General features: G+C 37.1%; 1 protein-coding gene across 1 annotated transcript in view; it reads right to left on the bottom strand.

The window, feature by feature from the left end:
* Positions 1–323: 323 nt before the first annotated feature.
* The window catches only part of MGAT4C (MGAT4 family member C), a 284,176-nt gene continuing 263,995 nt past the window's right edge, over positions 324–20,504 (bottom strand). Inside the window, exons 3-5 of the mRNA XM_025284376.3 lie at positions 12,050–12,202; positions 3,927–4,074; positions 324–2,143 (exon numbers count right to left, since the gene is read on the bottom strand). Coding sequence (XP_025140161.1) covers positions 1,002–2,143; positions 3,927–4,074; positions 12,050–12,196 — 1,437 coding nt within the window. The 5' untranslated portion in view covers positions 12,197–12,202 and the 3' untranslated portion in view covers positions 324–1,001. The remainder of the gene's footprint in view (positions 2,144–3,926; positions 4,075–12,049; positions 12,203–20,504) is intronic.

The raw sequence follows: 20,504 nt of genomic DNA, 5'->3' as shown, positions 1-20,504 counted from the left end.
AAACATTTGATCTCTCATCTTGGACTTGCTAAGAGTGTATAAAAAATGACTGATTTCTGTTTCTTATGTTCTTCCTTCATAAAATGTCCATTTGAACTCCAAAAAAGTATATGATAAATCACAAGGATTTTAAGCATATGAATTTTAATACAAACATATAAAATCAATTTCAAAAATTTTCTGCATATACTGAAAATGTTCATTAGGAATGGACTAACCATAAGCCTTCTCTATTTTTTTTTCTATTAAGTGCAGGTACCCAGTGGAACCTGAAAATACTGAGTATAACCTTTATTTTTGCAAAAGGGAACCTGGAAAAAGACTGCTTCCCACAGAAAATTTATTGACAGTAGGTGTTCAAATTTTTATACATTGAACAATTTCCCCTGCTATATAAATAATCAGGGGAGGATATTTTTAAGTTTTTTTTCTTCTTTTCATCACCTCAGAGACACACAAAATTCTGTTGTAAAGACATCACTTCTATGAGGAGGTATTCATTGTAGATGTACAGAAGTCTATGGAAACCTAAGTTTACAAGAAAAACAAGACAGATTATTATTCTAACCAACTGCATAGTCACAGAGATGCTTAATAAAATTTATCTGATGATATAATGAAATAAATTCTTGACTAAGTGCATACAGTGGGAACTATCTTTCAAGATTCACCATTGAACAAACCACATTTTCTCATTTTAAATCCTTCATGTCACCTTTTTGACATGCAGGTGAAATTTTGAAAGTAACACAATAACATTAAAATATAAACAAAAGTATTACTAACTATGAACTGATTCTCAGCTTCAAAAGTTAAAATAAATGTGTGTATAAGAGTAAAAGTATGCTGACAATGAGCAGATCAAAACTGCCAAAATGATTGACTTTTTAAATATCCAATCCATTGCATTCCCTCTAAAGGACAAAGGGAGCAAAAGAGGAAGTAGCAAAGCAGGAAACAGGAAGACCTGCTTCAGTAACTGGACATACTGATTTAATTGGCTAAGAAGTCCAAATGCTAATACTCCTAATAATCAGCCATTCCTTTTGTGTTTTGGTAACATATATCCTCATACAATGGATATCAAATGGAATTTTTGTATTTACATCAGATACTTCAAAGTTTCCATTTCTGAATTCTCCTAGTTTAATATAAGTAACACATTGTCTATTTTGTTTAAAATATCTAATATTTCCCCCAACATCTAGAGCTCCATGATGCAAAATATCATTTTGTCGATCTTCTGTTCCAGTATTCACTTTAATTCTTTTGATTACAATTGGTTTTTCAAATATAATCACAAAGACATCTCCTGTTGAAGGTGGTTTCCCCCAGAAGTAGTCATCAACACTACTGTAGGCTTTGCTTGCATCATAATTTTCAAAAACACTCATGTTGGTATAAAGACTTGCAGGAGGGTTATCTGGGAGGTCAAATGGCTCTTCTTCAAAATCATCATCCTTCAACTTATTCTCAGTTCCTTTGTATGATGAATAATAACCCATGTGCTGAAAGAGAGATGGTTTAAAACGAATCACATTTTTCTGAGCTAACAGACTCCGGAAATGAGTCAATAGCCAATCACAAGGCATTTCTTGATAAAACATTAATAAAAAATGTGCCAAACGTGGGAGATCATGAGAATGATAAAGTTTTCCAATATAGCCAAGTTTAGAGAACTCAAGGGTTACCCAGTAAGTTCCTTCTAAGGATGCAATGACTTTCTTGATGGCAGTTAAGAAATTTTTTGAACAACGAACATCATCTTCAAGCATTACATAATAGTATGAAATATTGGCACAAAAGTTGAGCAAAAAAGCATAATCTACATTTTGCTTGGAACGGAATCTGACTCTATCTTCTGGATCATTGTAATTTCTTTTAAGGCCACTCAGGATTGGGTAATATTCCTCTGGAGCATGTATAACCATTAACCTTCCAGCAATAATATGGTGGGCAAATTTCTGTGTAATATCTTGCAGCATGACCTCACGCCAGGATGAGTTAAAGTCAGCTAGATGAACCACCACTGAAAGTTCCTTCAATTCTTCATAGCTGGATTGCTCAAAAATTGACTTGATTGTCTCAAGTAAATAGCTTCCTTTTTTTCGTCTCACTGATGAAAGTCCAATTGTAAGAAATCCTGAACAAAAGAATCCAAAATGAAGACAAATTAAAGGCGAAGCTGGGTTTTGAATAACGTAGAAAAAGGAAAAAAAGTTCTTTTCCCCTTAGGCCTTCTACTCTATTAAGTACATCTAAGTGAATGATCATATATAGAGCATTTTGTGATTAAAGGATTATGCTAAATATACAAAAGCTTCCCAGGTGGCACAGTGGTAAAACTGCCTGCCAATGCAGGAGACACAGGAGTAACCAGTTCAATCCCTGGGTCAGGAAGATCCCTTGGAGGAGGAAATGGCAAGTTACTGCAATATTCTTGCCTGCTCTTACTCTCTGTTTTATATTACCTCTTTAGTATAAAGCAGTTGGAAAAGGAAATGGCAAATCACTCCAGTATTCTTGCCTGGAGAATCCCATGGACAGAGGAGTCTGGAAGGCTACAGTCCATGGGGTCTCAAAAAGTCAGACACAACTGAGTGACTAACATACACAAACTCTCTGTTTTATATTGCCTCTTTAGTATAAAGCAGTTGGTATATGTGCCAGCACACATTTGTAAGGGATTAGTAATGTGTGAACAAAGGTGGTGCAAAAGATGGAGATTTTAAAAAATAGTGGCAGTCTTTGAAATTAGGAGGAAGTTTAAGAGAAGTAGACATTTGAAATGGAATAAAAAAGATCTAAAGAAAGCTAAACTATTGCAGTTTTTCCTCAACCTGGTGATCACAAACTCACTTGCGTCAACACTTCTTAACAGGCAACTCAATTTTTGTGGTCTCCACACCATCTACTAAGAAGTTCATGATATCACTGTGTATCACTAATTCTAAAACATATTTTTCACACAGAAATATTTTAAACTCAGGTTGTATATCACAACTGATAGCATCTTACAACTTAAACTTGATGATGCTTGTGTTTTCTTAGTGGTACATCAATTAGATCATGATATTTTCTATAATTTACAATGTCTTGAAATCCATGAAATGTAGTATGTTACTTCTTGGATCAAAGTGCCTGTAGTGGATTGAATAATTGCCTCCAAAATTTCATGTCTACCTGGAACTTTAGACTGTGACCTTAAGATGCAATTAGTTAAAGATCTCCAGATGAAATCATATTGGATTTAGATTGGACAGTAAATTCAAGGACTAATGTCCTTATAAGAATGGGAGAGGACACAGAGAGACAAAGAAGGCCATGTGGAGAGTGGCAGTGATTGCAGTTTTGCTACAACTAACCAAGGGATGCCAAGTGCGACTAACACCTGGAAGAGGCAAGGAAGGATTCTCCTCTAGATGGAGTCTGGTGCTGCCAGCATCCTGGTTTCTGAATTCTGGCTTCCAGAAATGTGAGAGAATCAATTTCCATTGTTTCAAACCACCTAGTTTGTGATCGTTTGTTATGACATCTTAGGAAACAAATACAATGACTTTCACTACTTCAAACTGGTGGCATGTCATAAAACCAATGTTTGGAAATGTATCACTGTGGGAATAATTATTTTTAAAAGCTAACTTAAAAAAGTTAAAGTGAGTTGCTTTTTCCTAGTCTCCCTACATGAATTCTATAGCAAACTGTTAAAAATTTCATGTTGCAATTAGGCATTTAATTTTTTTTTTTTTGGTGTTGTTATTAATGAAATTGGATTGGTGAATAACTGAATTTGTGAAGAAACACAATGTTTCCCAAAATATATATTATATTAGTAAAGCCCATAAATTTATTGTTATACAAATGAAGTGTATTATCATTATTTTAAAACAAAGTATTTTATTGTTCTTGATTTTAAAAGTACTTACGCTTTCTTTGTAAAGGCATGACAGCTAAGTAGCGATAGGTGACATTGAGGGCTCCTGAGAAATTAGACAAATCTTTGAAAGTATGCATGTAGTGTTCTGGACTCAGCTGATGTGTAGATGTTTCTCTTAAAATCTGTTTGTCTCCTTCCTGAATGCCAAGAAGGAGGAGGAGAGAAATAACAGATGGTCATGAATTAAATAAACTTTCTCCTTACACAATAATAATAATAATAAATATATATATATAATGGGTATATATATCTGATATACAATATGTTGTTGTTGTTGTTGTTCAGTCACTCAGTCGTGTCCAACTCTTTGCAACGCTGTGGACTGCAAGACACCAGGCTTCCCTGTCCTTCACCATCTCCCGGAGCTTGCTCAAACTCACGTTCATTGAGTTGGTGTTGTGATGCCATCTACCCATCTCATCCTCTGTCGTCCCCTTCTCCTGCCTTCAATCTTTTCTAGCATCAGGGTCTGGAGAAGGAAATGGCAGCCCATTCCAGTACTCTTGCCTGGAAAATCTCATGGATGGGGGAGCCTGGTGGGCTGCCATCTACGGGGTCGCACAGAGTTGGACACGATTGAAGAGACTTAGCAGCAGCAGCAGCAGCAGCAGGGCTTTTTCCAGTGAGTTGGCTCTTTGCATCAGGTGGCCAAAGTATTGGAACTTCAGTTGTAGCAGCCATCCTTCCAATGAATATACAAGGTTGATTCCCTTTATGTTTGATCTCCTTTCAGTCCAAGGGACTCTCAAGAGTCTTTAATATGGGTATTATATAAATATCAATGACCGGCATTAGAAGATGTAGATAATCATTTTTCACCTGAATTCTAGATTCTGTTCACTATTTTCCACTTTTTATTTTATGCCTACAGTTGCTTTTCTAAAGCATACATTAATAATGGCATTCTCTTGATAAAAAAAAAATTGAAAACTCCCACTGCTTTCATGTTAAAATTCAAATTATTTACAAGAATCTTCAAACTTGACAGTGATCTTTACAGTTTCATGTAAAGCTAATTCTCACTAGATTCCCCATATCTGAATCATATCAAACTACTTACTGTTCTTCAAGTCCTGTCAAATAAAAGACCACACATTATTTCTAAGATTTTGAAATTTTAGGAATGATTAGAAGGATGCAACAGTGAACATAATGATTGGAGTTTGAATAGCTTATTATCAAGAAGTGTTAGTCAGTCATTTATGTAGCCACTATAATCGAAGGCTATTGAGAATGGACAGTCATGGTCTTTGTGAAATGATAGTATTTTTTACAAATATCTTCAAGATATCTTGATTACGAGACATTAGTACCAAATGTTGAAGGAAATGTCTTTAGACCTTGTACAGGTCTTTACCATGATGTTTGCTTGTTGCTTGTGAGTGTAGAGTGGGGGAGGGAGTGTCCTGATGAAAGTAAAGTTTAGATCTTTTATATTTAAAAACTTTAGTATCAATTTGATAATGGAATTATGTCATACAATCTTCAGGATGGTTTATATTCAAGAAGATTCCTATTCAGCTTAACAGTATCCTGCTAACAATTAATTGCTTCCCTTTATCTCCCTCTGATATAAATTCAGTTGTAGATTTTGATTATCTAATCATTTGAACAAGCCTCTATTAGTTATATATTACTAGCAACATGATGACTTGCTTGGCTTTTGTATATGGTTTATTATCACTGGTAGAATATTAGGACAACCTAACTAGATTTTTTTTTGTTTGTTTCTTTTCTGGCAAAGTATCTATTGTGCTGTGTGAGTTCTGTGGATATTTCAACTATTCAGTATAAGATTGGCAGGTCAGGTATAAGCAATGCCATTAAGACAACAGAGAAAGTGAATGTATTAAATAAATTTGGTCCTCATACTATTGGACTGTGGTCAATAAAACTTTAATCAATTAAACATTATCCTAAAATACTAGAAAGAATTCAAATACAAATTTTACTTTAGTTGGAACATTTACTGCTTGATTTCAAATTCAAATATCAATGGAAAAGGTGACTAACTCAAAGTTTTAAATCTATGGCCAGGCTGAAATTGTCTTAGAATAAAAGTTGAAATAGTGAACATTGACTGGGAAGATCTTTCAATCTGGTCCTTGATAAATGAATATGCATTCTGTATATCTTTTCTGTATATTGAATTATGTTTATGAGCCTATATTTGCTTTTTAATAGTGTATAATATTTTATATTGCCTTGATAATTTGGACAAAGAAAAATACTTTATTCTGATTTATAATGTGTTTGCCATCTATAAATTAAAGAATTTTAAAATACATTGAAACATGTAAAATATCATGTATGAAACGAGTTGCCAGTCCAGGTTCGATGCACGATACTGGATGCTTGGGGCTGGTGCACTGGGACAACCCAGAGGGATGGAATGGGGAGGGAGGAGGGAGGAGGGTTCAGGATGGGGAACACATGTATACCTGTGGCGGATTCATTTTGATATTTGGCAAAACTAATACAATTATGTAAAGTTTAAAAATAAAATTAAATTAAAAAATAAAATAAAATACATGACATTAAACTTGGGAGGCTAGTTGTATAAATGTACTAATTAATATGCATTGAATTCTGATTATCTTAAATTAGTTGCATATATATATTTTCATCTTTGTATTTCTGAAAACCTAAAAAAAATCATGAAAGTTTTAAAATGAACAAATTTAGGATTTTCAAAAGGTAACTGGAGACTCAATTTTGCATTAGCTACTTTAATAGTAAATATGATGTCCATATTTAACAGGATCTAGAAAATATATTTATAAAAATCAGGCAGTAGTCACAATACTGAATTCATTTTACCATTCTGTTCTTATGTGATGTCACATTCTAAAGGAAGTGCAGGATACTGAATATCTCTTTAAGAATTCTATCTTGAACACGTAAAAATCCAGACCTTTTCTGTGATAAGATAGAGTACATTCATCCTGATTGAAGGACATAACAGCATATAAGATGAAATGAGACATATGAAAACACTTTATTAAATTCTCAAGAACAAGTCTTTACACTTTTCAGCATAAATAAATAATGCAACTTTCACCTGAGTCAGCCTTGTTGGCTGCTTTCCAGAAGCATCTACCTGAACAGCCAGGCTCTCCCTGGATACCTCCTTTCTATAGCTACTATGCTGTAGTGTATTTTTCAGTAACAAGACAAAGCTTTATGACAATCATTTTCTGGATGGGAATGAAATTCAATGGACTAGCTACAGGCTAAATATATACCCTAGTGGCTACTATGAAGATGCTCACAGCCGAGAGGCTAAGTTGATTGGGCATGCAGTGTCTCTTCTACTTAGTTTGCCTTGTAATATAATTTGTCTATTACACTGAACTTGGCTTTCTTTCCTACTGAAAGGCACATATGCCTCTATCATGTAAGCAATACACTAAGCTGTTATACACCCAGGATTTGGGGCCATTGATGGATTTTCTAGCAAGAAGAGTAGAATCCATGTGCTAAATAACCCTAGAGGCCTTATTACTGTAATTGTTTATCTGAGTTCTCTGAATTATAACTACAATTTCCTCCTGATGTAAGAAAAACAGGGAACTTCCCTGGTGGTCCAGTGGTTAAGACTGTTCTCCCAGTGTAGGGGGCTGGGGTTCAATCCTGTATCAGAGAACTAGGTTCCTCATGCCACAACTAAGAGGCCAGTTTTCTATGGATACTAACATATTGCTTAAAATTCTGCAAGCCAGGCTTCAATAATATGTGAACCATGAACTTCGAGATGTTCAACCTGGTTTTAGAAAAAGCAGAGGAACCAGAGACCAAATTTCCAACATCTCCTGGATCATCGAAAAAGCAAGAGAGTTCCAGAAAAACATTCAGTTTTGCTTTACTGACTATGCCAAAGCCTTTGACTGTGTGGATCACAATAAACTGGAAAATTCTGAAAGAGATGGGAATACCAGACCACCTGACCTACCTCTTGAGAAACCTGTATGCAGGTCAGGAAGCAACAGTTAGAACTGGACATGGAACAATAGATTGGTTCCAAATAGGAAAAGGAGTACGTCAAGGCTGTATATTGTCACCCTGCTTATTTAACTTATATGCAGAGTACATCATGAGAAATGCTGGGCTGGAAGAAGCACAAACTGGAATTAAGATTGCCGGGAGAAATATCAATAACCTCAGATATGCAGATGACACCACCCTTATGGCAGAAAGTGGAGAGGAACTAAAAAGCCTCTTGATGAAAGTGAAAGAGGAGAGTGAAAAAGTTGTCTTAAAGCTCAACATTCAGAAAACTAAGATCATGGCATCTGGTCCCATCATTTCATGGCAAATAGATGGGGAAACAATGGAAACAGTGGCTGACTTTATTTTTGGGGGCTCTAAAATCACTGCAGATGGTGATTGCAACCATGAAATTAAAAGACGCTTACTCCTTGGAAGGAAAGTTATGACCAACCTAGATAGCATATTAAAAAGCAGAGACATTATTTTGTCAACAAAGGTCTGTCTAGTCAAGGCTATGGTTTTTCCAGTAGTCATGTATGGATGTGAGAGTTGGACTATAAAGAAAGATGAATGCCGAAGAACTGATGCTTTTGAACTATAGTGTTGGAGAAGACTCTTGAGAGTCCCTTGGACTGCAAGGAGATCCAACCAGTCCATCCTAAAGGAGATCAGTCCTGAGTGTTCATTGGAAGGACTGTTATTGAAGCTGAAATTCCAATACTTTGGCCACCTCATGCAAAGAGCTGACTCATTTGAAAAGACCCTGGTGCTGGAAAAGATTGAGGGCAGGAGGAGAATGGGATGACAGAGGATGAAATGGTTGGATGGCATCACTGACTTGATGGACATGGGTTTGGGTGGACTTCGAGAATTGGTGATGTACAGGGAGGCCTGGCATGCTGTGGTTCATGGGGTCACAAAGAGTCAGACATGACTGAGCCAGTGAACTGAACTGAACTAACACATGAGCAACTGAACTGAAGAACAATAATAAAGTATTTGTACATGAATGACAATGAATATTTAAAAGTTTATACATATTAAGCCTTGGGATAAAATTTAGTTCAAAATGTAATTTAGGTAGAAAACATCCTCTAGTTAAGAGTGAATATTTAAATTAATAAAAATATTGTCACTAAATTTTCAAAATGGGGGGATGCTTATATTTAATATCCATTTTAATTCACTTTTTCTAAGTAATGCAAATTTCTACTTAATAAAGTAAATATTTAAAAAAAATTCAATTTTTTTAAGCTAAGAAGTAATTAATATCTTCTCTGTACCTGGGATGATTTGTAAATCTGATTAGATATATATGGGCTTCCCTGGTGGTATATGGCTAATGTAGCCAGATTTCATTGAGAAAGTACTGTTTAGTAAGAGCTACTTCATTAAATCACACTTTTAAATAATGCGGGTAGGACTGATGTTTAGACAGAAATGTATAAATAGAGCAATAGCATTTGATCTTATGGGTATGTACTCTATTACTTCTTATACATTTTATGGTGACTTTGAAGTGGTTCTCTTCCAAAAGACATAAAGATGTTTGCTGCATATAATAATATTTTGTCTACTTAAAGTTAAATATTGAAATTGCACTTGAAAGAGTCTATCATCACTAAATGCAACAAACATCCTACCAATACCATGTGTTTGATTTACAAGACGAGATTTACTTTTACCAGTACACAGAGATGCAAGAAATAAATGTTTATCACAAAATTAAATCATTAATCAAGAGCTCCTCTAATTAATTTACAATCTTCAATTCTCTTAATTAAAAAATAGCTGGATCACCTAGGTCTTGATCTATTGCTCTTAAATTTCATAAACCTAATAGGTTAAAAAAGTCTAAAATGCATATCACTCGTAAGTCTTTCCAGTTTGCTATGTTTAACTAGATCATGCCTAGTCAAATTCTATTAACTGTGATACCTTCAATATGGTGAATTGACTAAGGACGGTAGAATTAAACCTATACTTGAAGGTAAAAGCTCACAAGATTAAACCTATAACTGAAGGTAAAAGACATAGGCAGAGTCAAGATCTAGGGATGTGACAGAATTTCACTATCAAAGAACAATGCTAAGGGAGGCAAGATGCTTTACAGAAGACCTCCTAAGAAAATCTGTACCAACTAAGATCATTTAGTTGGCCTGTAGAATATAGAATAGTATCTGACAAGTAATTGGTAGTTACTAAATCATTTTCAATTAATAAAATAAAACATTTTACTAGGAAATGATCTTTGAAGTTGTTGTCAATGTCTCTCTGCTAAGTCACTTCAGTCGTGTCCGACTCTTAGCGACCCCATGGACTACAGCCTACCAGGCTCCTCTGTCCATGGGATTTTCCAGGCAAGAGTACTGGAGTGGGTGCCATTGCCTTCTCCGAATGTCTCTCTAGTTAAGATATTAATTGAAAGTTTTCAGCATGCTTGTATGAAAGAAAGTACTTTCCAGTTCTCTGTGTGTTCAAAGGCTTTGGTTTTCTGAAATATGTAAACAGGAATCATTGCACAAGTATTAGAATTTTCTCAGCTATTTTAACATCAGTTACGATGGAAAAAGTAAATAAGAAATTATGTCCATAATTATTCTCATTAGACATGAATTATGTGACAATCATAACAAAAATAAATAATAGAGACATATTGAGTTCTCACGATTAGTCAGAATGTGTCTTTTTGTATACTTTAATAATTCACTTAAAATTCATTCAGGGAATTTCCCTGGCAGCCCAGTGGTTAAATCTCTGTGCTTCCATTGTAGAGAGTATGGGTTTGATCCCTGGTCAGGAACTAAGTATCTATAATTGTGTGGTGTGGCCAAAAAAAAAAGAAAACTACCCACCCCCCCAAAAAAAACAAACAACCCATAAAATTAGGGACTTCCTTGGTGTCTCAATGCATATCATTAGTAAGTTTCTTCAGAGGTTAAAATTCCACACTTCCATTGTAGGGGGCATGGGTTTGATCCCTGGTTGGGGGCTTCTCAGGTGGCTCTAGGGGTAAATAACCTGCTTGCCAATGCAGGAGATGCAAGAGATGAGTTTGATCCCTGGGTCAGGAAGATCCCTTGGAGGAGGGCATGGAAACCTACTCCAGTATTCTTGCCTGGAGAATCCCATGGCCAAAGGAGCCTGGATACTCCTTAGGGTCATAGAGTCAGACAAGACTGAAACAACCTAGCATGCATGCATGCATGCACAGGGGACTAAGACACCTGCATGCTGCCGGACATGGGGGACAAAATCTACTTACTAACTTACTAATTTTATCTTTTTTAAACTATTGAACAGTTTGCACATCCTTATCTTTAGTTCTTGCCATTCTTTATTACTTTTCAGTGACTATAAGGGTAAAACATGGTGGTCATATACAGCTATTCAAGATCCAAATGAGACGTCACACATTAATAAAGCATTCTTTCTTAACAAAATAGCACACTTAGTATCATTAATTAGACAATAGGATTTGAAAATTTTTGATAATATAGACAAGTATAGAAAGTAAGGAGTAATACCTATAAAAATTTCTTTAGTCTATTTACAGGTGACTCTGCCCAGTTCTACTTATAAGTGTTTTTTTTTTTCAGTAAATATGTAATATACTACTATGAACTTCCCTGGTGGCTCAGTGCTAAAGAATCTGCCTGTCAATGCAGGAGATATGGGTTCCATCCCTGTGTCAGGAAGATCTGCTGGAGAGGGAACTGACAACTCATTCCAGTAGTCTTGCCTGGAGAAGCCCATGGACAGAGGAGTCTATGAGGTCATAAAGAGTTGGATACAACTGAGAGACCAAGCACACACACACACACACAGACATACAATTAATTCAGATAGGGATGATAGCTAACTTATTTGTAATTAGATGTGCATATTTGCATTAAATATAGCATATAGCATTAAATAAAGCATTGCAACATAAGCCAAAACAATTATAATGTTGACAATATATAATTGATAAAAGTAGCTAGATGGGAAAGATATATGTTATAATTTTGCTCAGACTAAGGCTATTTCAATATCCTGGGACTGAAGTTATGCTGCAAGTGGACTGTCTTGTTTGATTTAGGCCTTACTTTGAACAAAAAGTAATCAACCTCCAAGACTTACCATAACATAGCTATCTTCAATGTACAAGTTCATAAACAGAAGGAAAATGACAAGAACTCCCAAGAATGAGACAGTAGAACGTTTTCGCAGGCATCGCATTTTATCTAGTACATCAAAAATATGTTTCACTTGGTGAAATTTAAGCATTCTCTCCTGTGGAAAAGAGGCACAGAATTACCAATAATTAATTATGCATGTAAATATTTCCTCACCATATCAATCAACAGGCCTTTATAAAATTGTACTCTCCAAATATTTGAATCAAAATTGTTTACACTTTCACAATAAAAGTTGGCATAATTTATTAATACATTAATATAAAGATAATGCAGTGGTTTATCTTGATGTAGTGTAAGTAAAAGTGAAAAGCACAGTTATTTCTGAACAAGTAAATATTGGTAACAATAATGTAAGAAAATAATAGTCCCCACTGCACATGGTGAATGCAGCCATGAAATTAAAAGACACTTCCTCCTTGGAAGAAAAGCTATGACCAACCTAGACAGCATATTAAGAAACAGAGACATTACTTTGCCAACAAAGGTCCATCTAGTCAAAACTACGGTTTTTCCATTAGTCATGTATGGATGTGAGAGTTGGACTATAAAGAAACCTGAGCTCAGAAGAATTGATGCTTTTGAACTGTGGCATTGGAGAAGACTCTTGAGAGTCCCTTGGACTGCAAGGAGATCAAACCAGTCCATCCTAAAGGAAATCAGTCCTGGATATTCATCAGAAGGACTGATGCTGAAGCTGAAACTCCAATATTTTAGCCCCCTGATATGAAGAACTGACTCATTTGAAAAGACCCTGATTGGGAAGGATTGAAGGCAGGAGGAGAAGGGGATGACAAAGGATGAGATGGTTGGATGGCATCACAGACTCCATGGACATGAGTTTGAGCAAGCTCCAGGAGTTGGTGATGGACAGGCAAGCCTGGCGTGCCATAGTCCATGGGGTCAGAAAGAGTCAGCCATGACTGAGGGACTGAATTGAACTGATGAGAAAGAATGAAAATAAAAGAAAAGCAAGCATTAAGGTAACATCTACCTCCCCATATTATAATTAAAAATAGAAGACACTAGAAGTTTGGGGCTAATACTGATCTCAGAGTAGGTCCACTGAAAAGAAATATAAGGAGAAAATTTGAGTGAAAGAAAGAGAAGTCACAGAGGAAGTTAAAGTTTTGGGGGTGAGTCTACACAAAAATTCAGTTATAATTGCTTTGTTTACTTTCCCAGTAATTCTTGCTAAATCAGTGTAAATCCTGGAGTGGCATATCAACATTGCCTTGCTCAATCTATTGTTTATAATGATTTATGGACTACAAAAATCCAAACTGGAGTTGGTAGGGTTAGTGGAAACCTAATTATTTTCCTAATTATTTCACTCTTCTACATTTTGTGATCCACTACAATTATAAATTCATTTAGATTACTGATATTTTAAAAAATTATATAGAAAACCTAGAATGATCAAAAGGTTAGTGAAATCATATTTTGTCCATAAACAACAATTTCTGGAAATTATGCCTTGTTGAGTTTTATACTATGTCTTTTTCGGTTCAGCTTTAGGATGAAGTATTTATGGGCATAAAGAACTTCAGGAGGTGAAAAAGGCCTCTACCCCAAACTTTACAACAATGTCTAGAATACATCCAGCTAACAATGTCTCTTCCATGAATTAATGTAAGAAAGCATTTCTGAATCTTTGAAAATTATAGGAAAGAAGATGAGGAATTGGGAGAAAGGAATGTTAATGCAAGCCCATTTTCTTTGGCCATATTCTTCTTGAGAGTTAATTTTTCTTGATTTTTAGCTATAAATATATGTGTAGAGATGTGCATATATATTTTTTTATAATGTTTAAAAAAAATTCCTTCCCTATCTTGATGTCAGATGAGTGAGTGAGTGAGTGAAGTCGCTCAGTCATGTCCGACTTTTTGCGACCCCATGGGCCATAGCCTACAAGGCTCCTCTGTCCATGAAATTTTCCAGACAAGAGTACTGGAGTGGGTTGCCATTTCCTTCTCCAGGGGATCTTCCCGACCCAGGGATTGAACCCAGGTCTCCCGCATTGCAGGCAGACGCTTTACCATCTGAGCCAATATGGGGCAGATAGACAGTCTCATTAATTTTTTCTGTGTGTATGTCTTTTTTTTGCTTGCTTTAATAGACAGACTTCTGTTAGTACACCTGGAATTTATCTTTGTGTCTCTTATGAGGTGAAAGTGAAACGATTTATCTCTTCCATATGTAGAGCTGAGCAGTTCACTGGCAAAAGTAATAATAGTATTACCACTCTAACTTCAAGGGGGTGAGGAGGTATAATCTCCTGTGTACTGAGAAATAAATAAAAACTGGATACTGGAAAACAATAATGAATTAATGAAACTATGAGGCATGCCATGTAGGGTCACCCAAGACAGATGGGTTATGGTGGAGAGTTCTGACAAAACGTGGTCCACTGGAGAAGGCAATGGCAAGTCACTTCAGTATTCTTGCCTTGAGAACCCCATGAGCAGTATGAAAAGGTAATAATATATGACACTTAAGGATGAACTTCCCAGGTCAGTAGGTGGCCAATATGCTACTGGAGAAGAGTGGAGAAGTAAAACCATAAAGAATGAAGAGAAGGAGCCAAAGTGAAAACAACGGCCAATTGTGAATGTGACTGGTGATGGAAGTAAAGTCGGATGTGTAAAGAACAATATTGCATAGGAACCTGGAATGTTAGGTCCATGAATCAAGGTAAATTAGAAGTGGTCAAACAGGAGATGGCAAGAGTGAACGTTGACATTTTAGGAATCAGTGAACTAAAATGGACTGGAATGGGTGAATTTAATTCAGATGACCATTATATTTACAATTGTGGGCAAGTTTCCCTTAGAAGAAATGGAGTAGATATCATAGTCAAAAAAAGAGTTCAAAATGCAGTACTTGGGGGAAATCTCAAAAATGACAGGATGATTTCTGTTAGTTTTCAAGGCAAACCATCCAATATCACAGTAATCCAAGTCTATGCCCCGACCAGTAACGCTGAAGAAGCTGAAGCTGAATGGTTCTTGTAGGTCTGAAGACCTACAAGATCTTCTAGAACTAACACCCCCAAAAGATGTCCTTTTATCATAGGGGACTGGAATGCAAAAGTAGGAAGTTAAGGGCTACCTGGAGTACCAGGCAAATGTGGCCTTGGAGTACAAAATGAAGCAGAGTAAAGGCTAACAGAGTTTTTTGCCAAGAGAACGCACGGGTCATAGCAAACATCCTCTTCCAACAACACAAGAGAAGGCTCTACACATGGACATCACCAAATGGTCAACACCTAAATCGGATTGATTATATTCTTTGCAGCCAAAGATGGAGAAGCTCTATACAGTCAGCAAAAACAAGACTGGGAGCTGACTGTGGCTCAGATCATGAACTCCTGCCAAATTCAGACTTAAATTGAAGAAAGTAGGGAAAACCACTGGACTATACAGGTATGACTTAAATAAAATCCCTTATGATTATACAGTGGAAGTGACAAGTAGATTCACGGGATTACATCTGATATCAGATTCCCTGAAGAACAATGGATAGAGGTTTGTGACATTGTACAGGAGGCAGTGATCAAGACCATCCCCAAGAAAAATAAATGCAAAAAGTCAAAATGGTTGTCTGAGGAGGCCTTACAAATAGCTGAGAAAGGAAGAGAAGCTAAAGGTAAAGGAGAAAAGGAAAGATATAAGCATCTGAATGCAAAGTTCCAAAGAATATCAAGGAACGATAACAAAGCCTTCTTCAGTGATCGATGCAAAGAAATAGAGAAAAACAATAGCATGGGAAAGGCTAGAGATCTCTTCAAGAAAATTAGAGATACCAAGGGAATATTTCATGCAAAGATAGACTCAATAACGGACAGAAATGGTATGGACCTAATAGAAGCAGAAGATTAAGAAGAGGTAGCAAGAATACACAGAAGAGCAATACAAAAAAGATCTTCATGACCCAGATAATCACGATGGTGTGATCACTCACCTACATCCAGACATCCTGTAATGCAAAGTCAAGTGGGCCTTAGGAAGCATCACTACAAACAAAGCTAGTAGAGGCGATAGAATTCCAGTTGAGCTATTTCAAATCCTAAAAGATGATGCTGTTAAAGTGCTGCACTCAATATGCCAGCAAATTTGGAAAACTCAGCAGTGGCTATAGGACTGGAAAAGGTCAGTTTTCATTTCAATCCCAAAGAAAGGCAATACCAAAGAATGCTCAAACTATTGCACAATTGCACTCATCTCACATGCTATCAAAGTAATGCTCAAAACTCTCTAAACCAGGCTTCAGCAATACGTGAATCGTGAACTTCCAGATGTTCAAGCTGGATTTATAAAAGGCAGGGTAATCAGAGATCAAAATGCCAACATCTGTGTTGGATCATTGAAAAAGCAAGAGAGTTTCAGAAAAACATCCACTTAAGCTTTATTGACTATGCCAAAGCCTTTGACTGTGTGGATCACAACAAACTGTGGAAAATTCTGAAAGAGATGGGAATTCCAGACCACCTTGCTTGCCTCCTGAGAAATCTGTATGCAGATCAAAAAGCAACAGTTAGAACTGGACATGGAACAACAGATTGGTTTTAAATAGGAAAAGGAATACTTTAAGACTGTATATTGTCCCTGCATATTTAACTTATATGCAGAGTGGTGGTGGTTTAGTTGCTAAATAGTGTCCAACTGTTGGGATCTCATGGTCTGTAGCTCACCAGGCTCCTCTGTCCATGGGATTTCTAGGCAAGAATACTGGAGTGGGTTGCCATTTCCTTCTCCAGGGGATCTCCCCCAGGCAGGGATTAAACCTATGTTTCTTGCTTGGCAGGCAAATGATTAATCAACAGAACTTTACATCATGTGAAAGGCCAGGCTGAATGAAGCACAAGCTGGAATCAAGATTCCTGGGAGAAATATCAATAATCTCAGATATGCAGATGACACCACACTTATGGTAGAAAGTGAAGAACTAAAGAGCCTCTTGATGAAAGTGAAAGAGGAGAGTGGAAAAGCTGGCTTAAAACTCAACATTCAGAAAACTAAGATCATGGCATCTGGTCCCATCACTTCATGGCAAATAGATGGGGAAACAATGGAAACAGTGACAGACTTTATTTTTGGGGGCTCCAAAATCACTGCAGATGGTGACTGTAGCCATGAAATTAAAAGACGAATGCTCCTTGGAAGAAAAGCTATGATCAGACTAGACAGCATTTAAAAAGCAGAGACATTACTTTGCCAAAAACGTTCCATCTAGTCAAAGCTATGGTTTTTCCAGTAGTCATGTATGGATGTGAGAGTTGGACTATAAAGAAAGCTGAGCACTGAAGAACTGATGTTTTTGAACTGTGGTATTGGAGATGACACTTGTGAGTCCCTTGGTTTGCAAGGAGATGAAACCACTCAATCCCAAAGGAAATCAGTACTGAATAGTCATTGGAAGATCTGATGCTGAAGTTGAAACTGCAATACTTTGGCTAACTGATGTGAAGAACTAACTCACTGGAAAAGACCTTGATTCTGGGAAAATGGAAGGCAGGAGAAGGGGATGACAGAGCATTAGATGGTTGGATGACATCACTGATTTGATGGACATGAGTTTGAGCAACCTCTGGAAGTTGGTGATGGACAGGGAAGCCTGATGTGCTGCAGTCCATGGGGTCACAAAGAATCAGACACAACTGAGTGACTGAACAGAAATGAAACATTAATAATACATAAACTGTTAGTCACCCGGTCATGTCTGGCTCTTGTGATTCCTGGACTGTAGCCCACCAGGATCTCTGTCCTTAGGATTCTCCAGGCTAGAATACTGGAGTGCGTAGCCATCCGTTTCTCTACCCAGGGATTGAGCCCCAGTCTCCTGCATTGCAAGCAGATTCTTTGCCGTCTGGGTCATCAGAGTAGGCCTAATACCACACCATATATTAAATCATCTCATCTTTTGGTTTGTGATGTCAGTTTTAGAATACGGTCAGTTTCTAATTTGCATTTATGTGTCAAAAGTGTGTCAATAGACTCATCATTTATCTTTTCCAATAAGAAAATACATACATACCGCTTTTGAACCGAAACATTGTTAAGTTAAATTCTGTTGTCTCATTCTATAATCTGAAGTGTACTGTAACGTGGTCCTCAATCTACAGATAAAATATTCTGCTTGTAAAAGGTTTTTTTTTTTTTCCTGGATTTGGGTAGGATAAGATGCATTTTCATGTTCACTACAGCAGTAACTGGCCTAAGTTTGCCCAGCAAAGATAAGAAGCAAGATTAATACTAAAGACTCTCCATCTGTGGCTCATTTCAAGAAAATGATACTCTGGTAGGCTGCCAGGCCCCAAGGACCTGGAGGGGCTGCCTACAGGGTACAGAGTCTGGATGCAGCTGGGATCTGTTAGCATAAATGCTTGTAAGTCTGGATGCTTGAGGCAGAAGTCTCAGGGTCACCTGAGAAGGACTGTTTTGAAGTAGGGTCTGGTGAAAGATTTATCTTTTTATACTCAGTGGCCAGTCTCAGAACTCTGGTGGTGGTGTTGTTCAGTTGCTAAGTCGTGTCCAGCTCTTTGTGATCCCATGGACTACAGTATGCCAGGGTCCTCTGTCCGCCACTGTCTCCTGGAGTTGGCTCAATTTCATGTCCATTGAGTAAGTGACAGTATCTAACCATCTCATCCTCCACTGCTCCCTTTTCTTTTGCCTTAAATCTTTCCCAGCATCAGGGTCTGTTTCAATGAGTCGGCTTATCCCATCAGGTGACCAAAGTACTGGAGCTTTAGCATCAATCCTTTCAATGAATATTGAGAGTTGATTTCCTTTAGAATTGACTGGTTTTATCTCCTTGCAGTCCAAGGGATTTCTGAGAATCTTCTCCAGCACCACAATTTGAAAGCATCAATTCTTCAGTGTTCAGCCTTCTTTATGGTTCAACTCTCACATCCATACATGACTACGGGAAAAACTGTAGCTTTGACAATACAAATATCTCTTGGCAAAGTAATGTCTCTGCTTTTTAATACACTATCTAGGTTTCTCATAGTTTTCCTTCCAAGGAGCAAGTGTCTTTTAATTTCATGGCTGCAACACAGAACTCTGGTGCTGCCCTCTATGTTTTAGGATGTGCTTGATTCAGGTCCAGGAGAGGATGCTCCAAGAACACTGAGGGTGTACACCCCTGAGGGTTTGGGTTGAAGGAAGAGGTGGAATTGAGGTGTTTCAGGACCCATCCTGGGGGATACCATGGATTAGTATAAAGTTTATGTTACACATTCTGTTTCCAGAGAGGGCTGAAATATGGACTCAGATCTGTTAACATGAATATAAAAGCATTGTAGGACTTCCCTGGTGGTCCAGTGGTTGAAACTCCATGCTCCCAATACAGAAGGTGTGGGTTTGATCCCTTGCCAGGGAACTAGATTCCACATGCCTCAACTAAGACCTGGCCTATTTAAATAAAAAATAAAAGTATTGTGGATGGATGATCCAGGACGCTTGGTTGGTTGGGAGACTAGGTTAAAGGTGTATATTCTGAACCTGGGGATGTCTTGACAACATTGAGAGAGAAGATTCTTGCAGAAAAGGTGTTTGGGAGGGACTTTCAGCCTCAGAGTCTAGTTCTATGAAGAATAGAGGTAGTTGCTAAATGCAGCCTTGAATGTTGGCTAGGAGCAAGGCTTTCAGAACCCATCAACTCTGTAGCAGGCCTGAGTCCTCAAGCCAAGGCATTACTGGAGGAAACTCGGCCTGGGAGCCTGTGCCTGAACTTCTATCCTGGCCCACAGCTATCCACCCTGGTGCATGCCTTCCCCTCCAACCAGGTTCATCTCACCAGAGGCTCTCAACATCAGTGTCAGGGCTTTTAGAACCACAACTCCACGTTGCCCATGGGTTTTTCTCATGCTTTGTCATCAGCATACACATGAAGGTGTTTCATCACAAATTTGAATGAAAACCAACAAGTGAAAGTAGAGAAGATGTTTCAATAATTTGTAGTGTTAATAGATTGAAGCCATTCACAATGTAGCCTTAAATGCACATTTGATGGTATACAAAGGAACTTATGAGCAAGGTTAAGTAATAAAATGGGTTATAACAACACAAAAAGATTTTTATCTGAATTTGAAATGACAAAGAATTAGAATCTAATCACACACAAGTGACACAATATTTCTAAATGTCAATTTGGGAAGATGACGATAGCATGAAATACCTTTGTTCCCCTTAACTCAGCAATTATACTTCTAAAAATCTTTTCAAAGATAAAACAATTGTATTTGTGAGCCAAAGTCTTATCATGGATAAAAAGCAAAGCAGGGATGTCGGTAAAACAAATTGGAAACGATCTATAAGATGTTAACAGTCATTATCTCAATGTAGCAGAATGATCAGGAATTTTCAATCTTCTTTTCACTTTTCTAAGATTTC

Source organism: Bubalus bubalis, chromosome 4, assembly GCF_019923935.1.
Source record: "Bubalus bubalis isolate 160015118507 breed Murrah chromosome 4, NDDB_SH_1, whole genome shotgun sequence".
In the NCBI taxonomy this organism is placed as follows: domain Eukaryota; kingdom Metazoa; phylum Chordata; class Mammalia; order Artiodactyla; family Bovidae; genus Bubalus; species Bubalus bubalis.
This window is presented reverse-complemented; position numbering and strand designations above follow the sequence as displayed.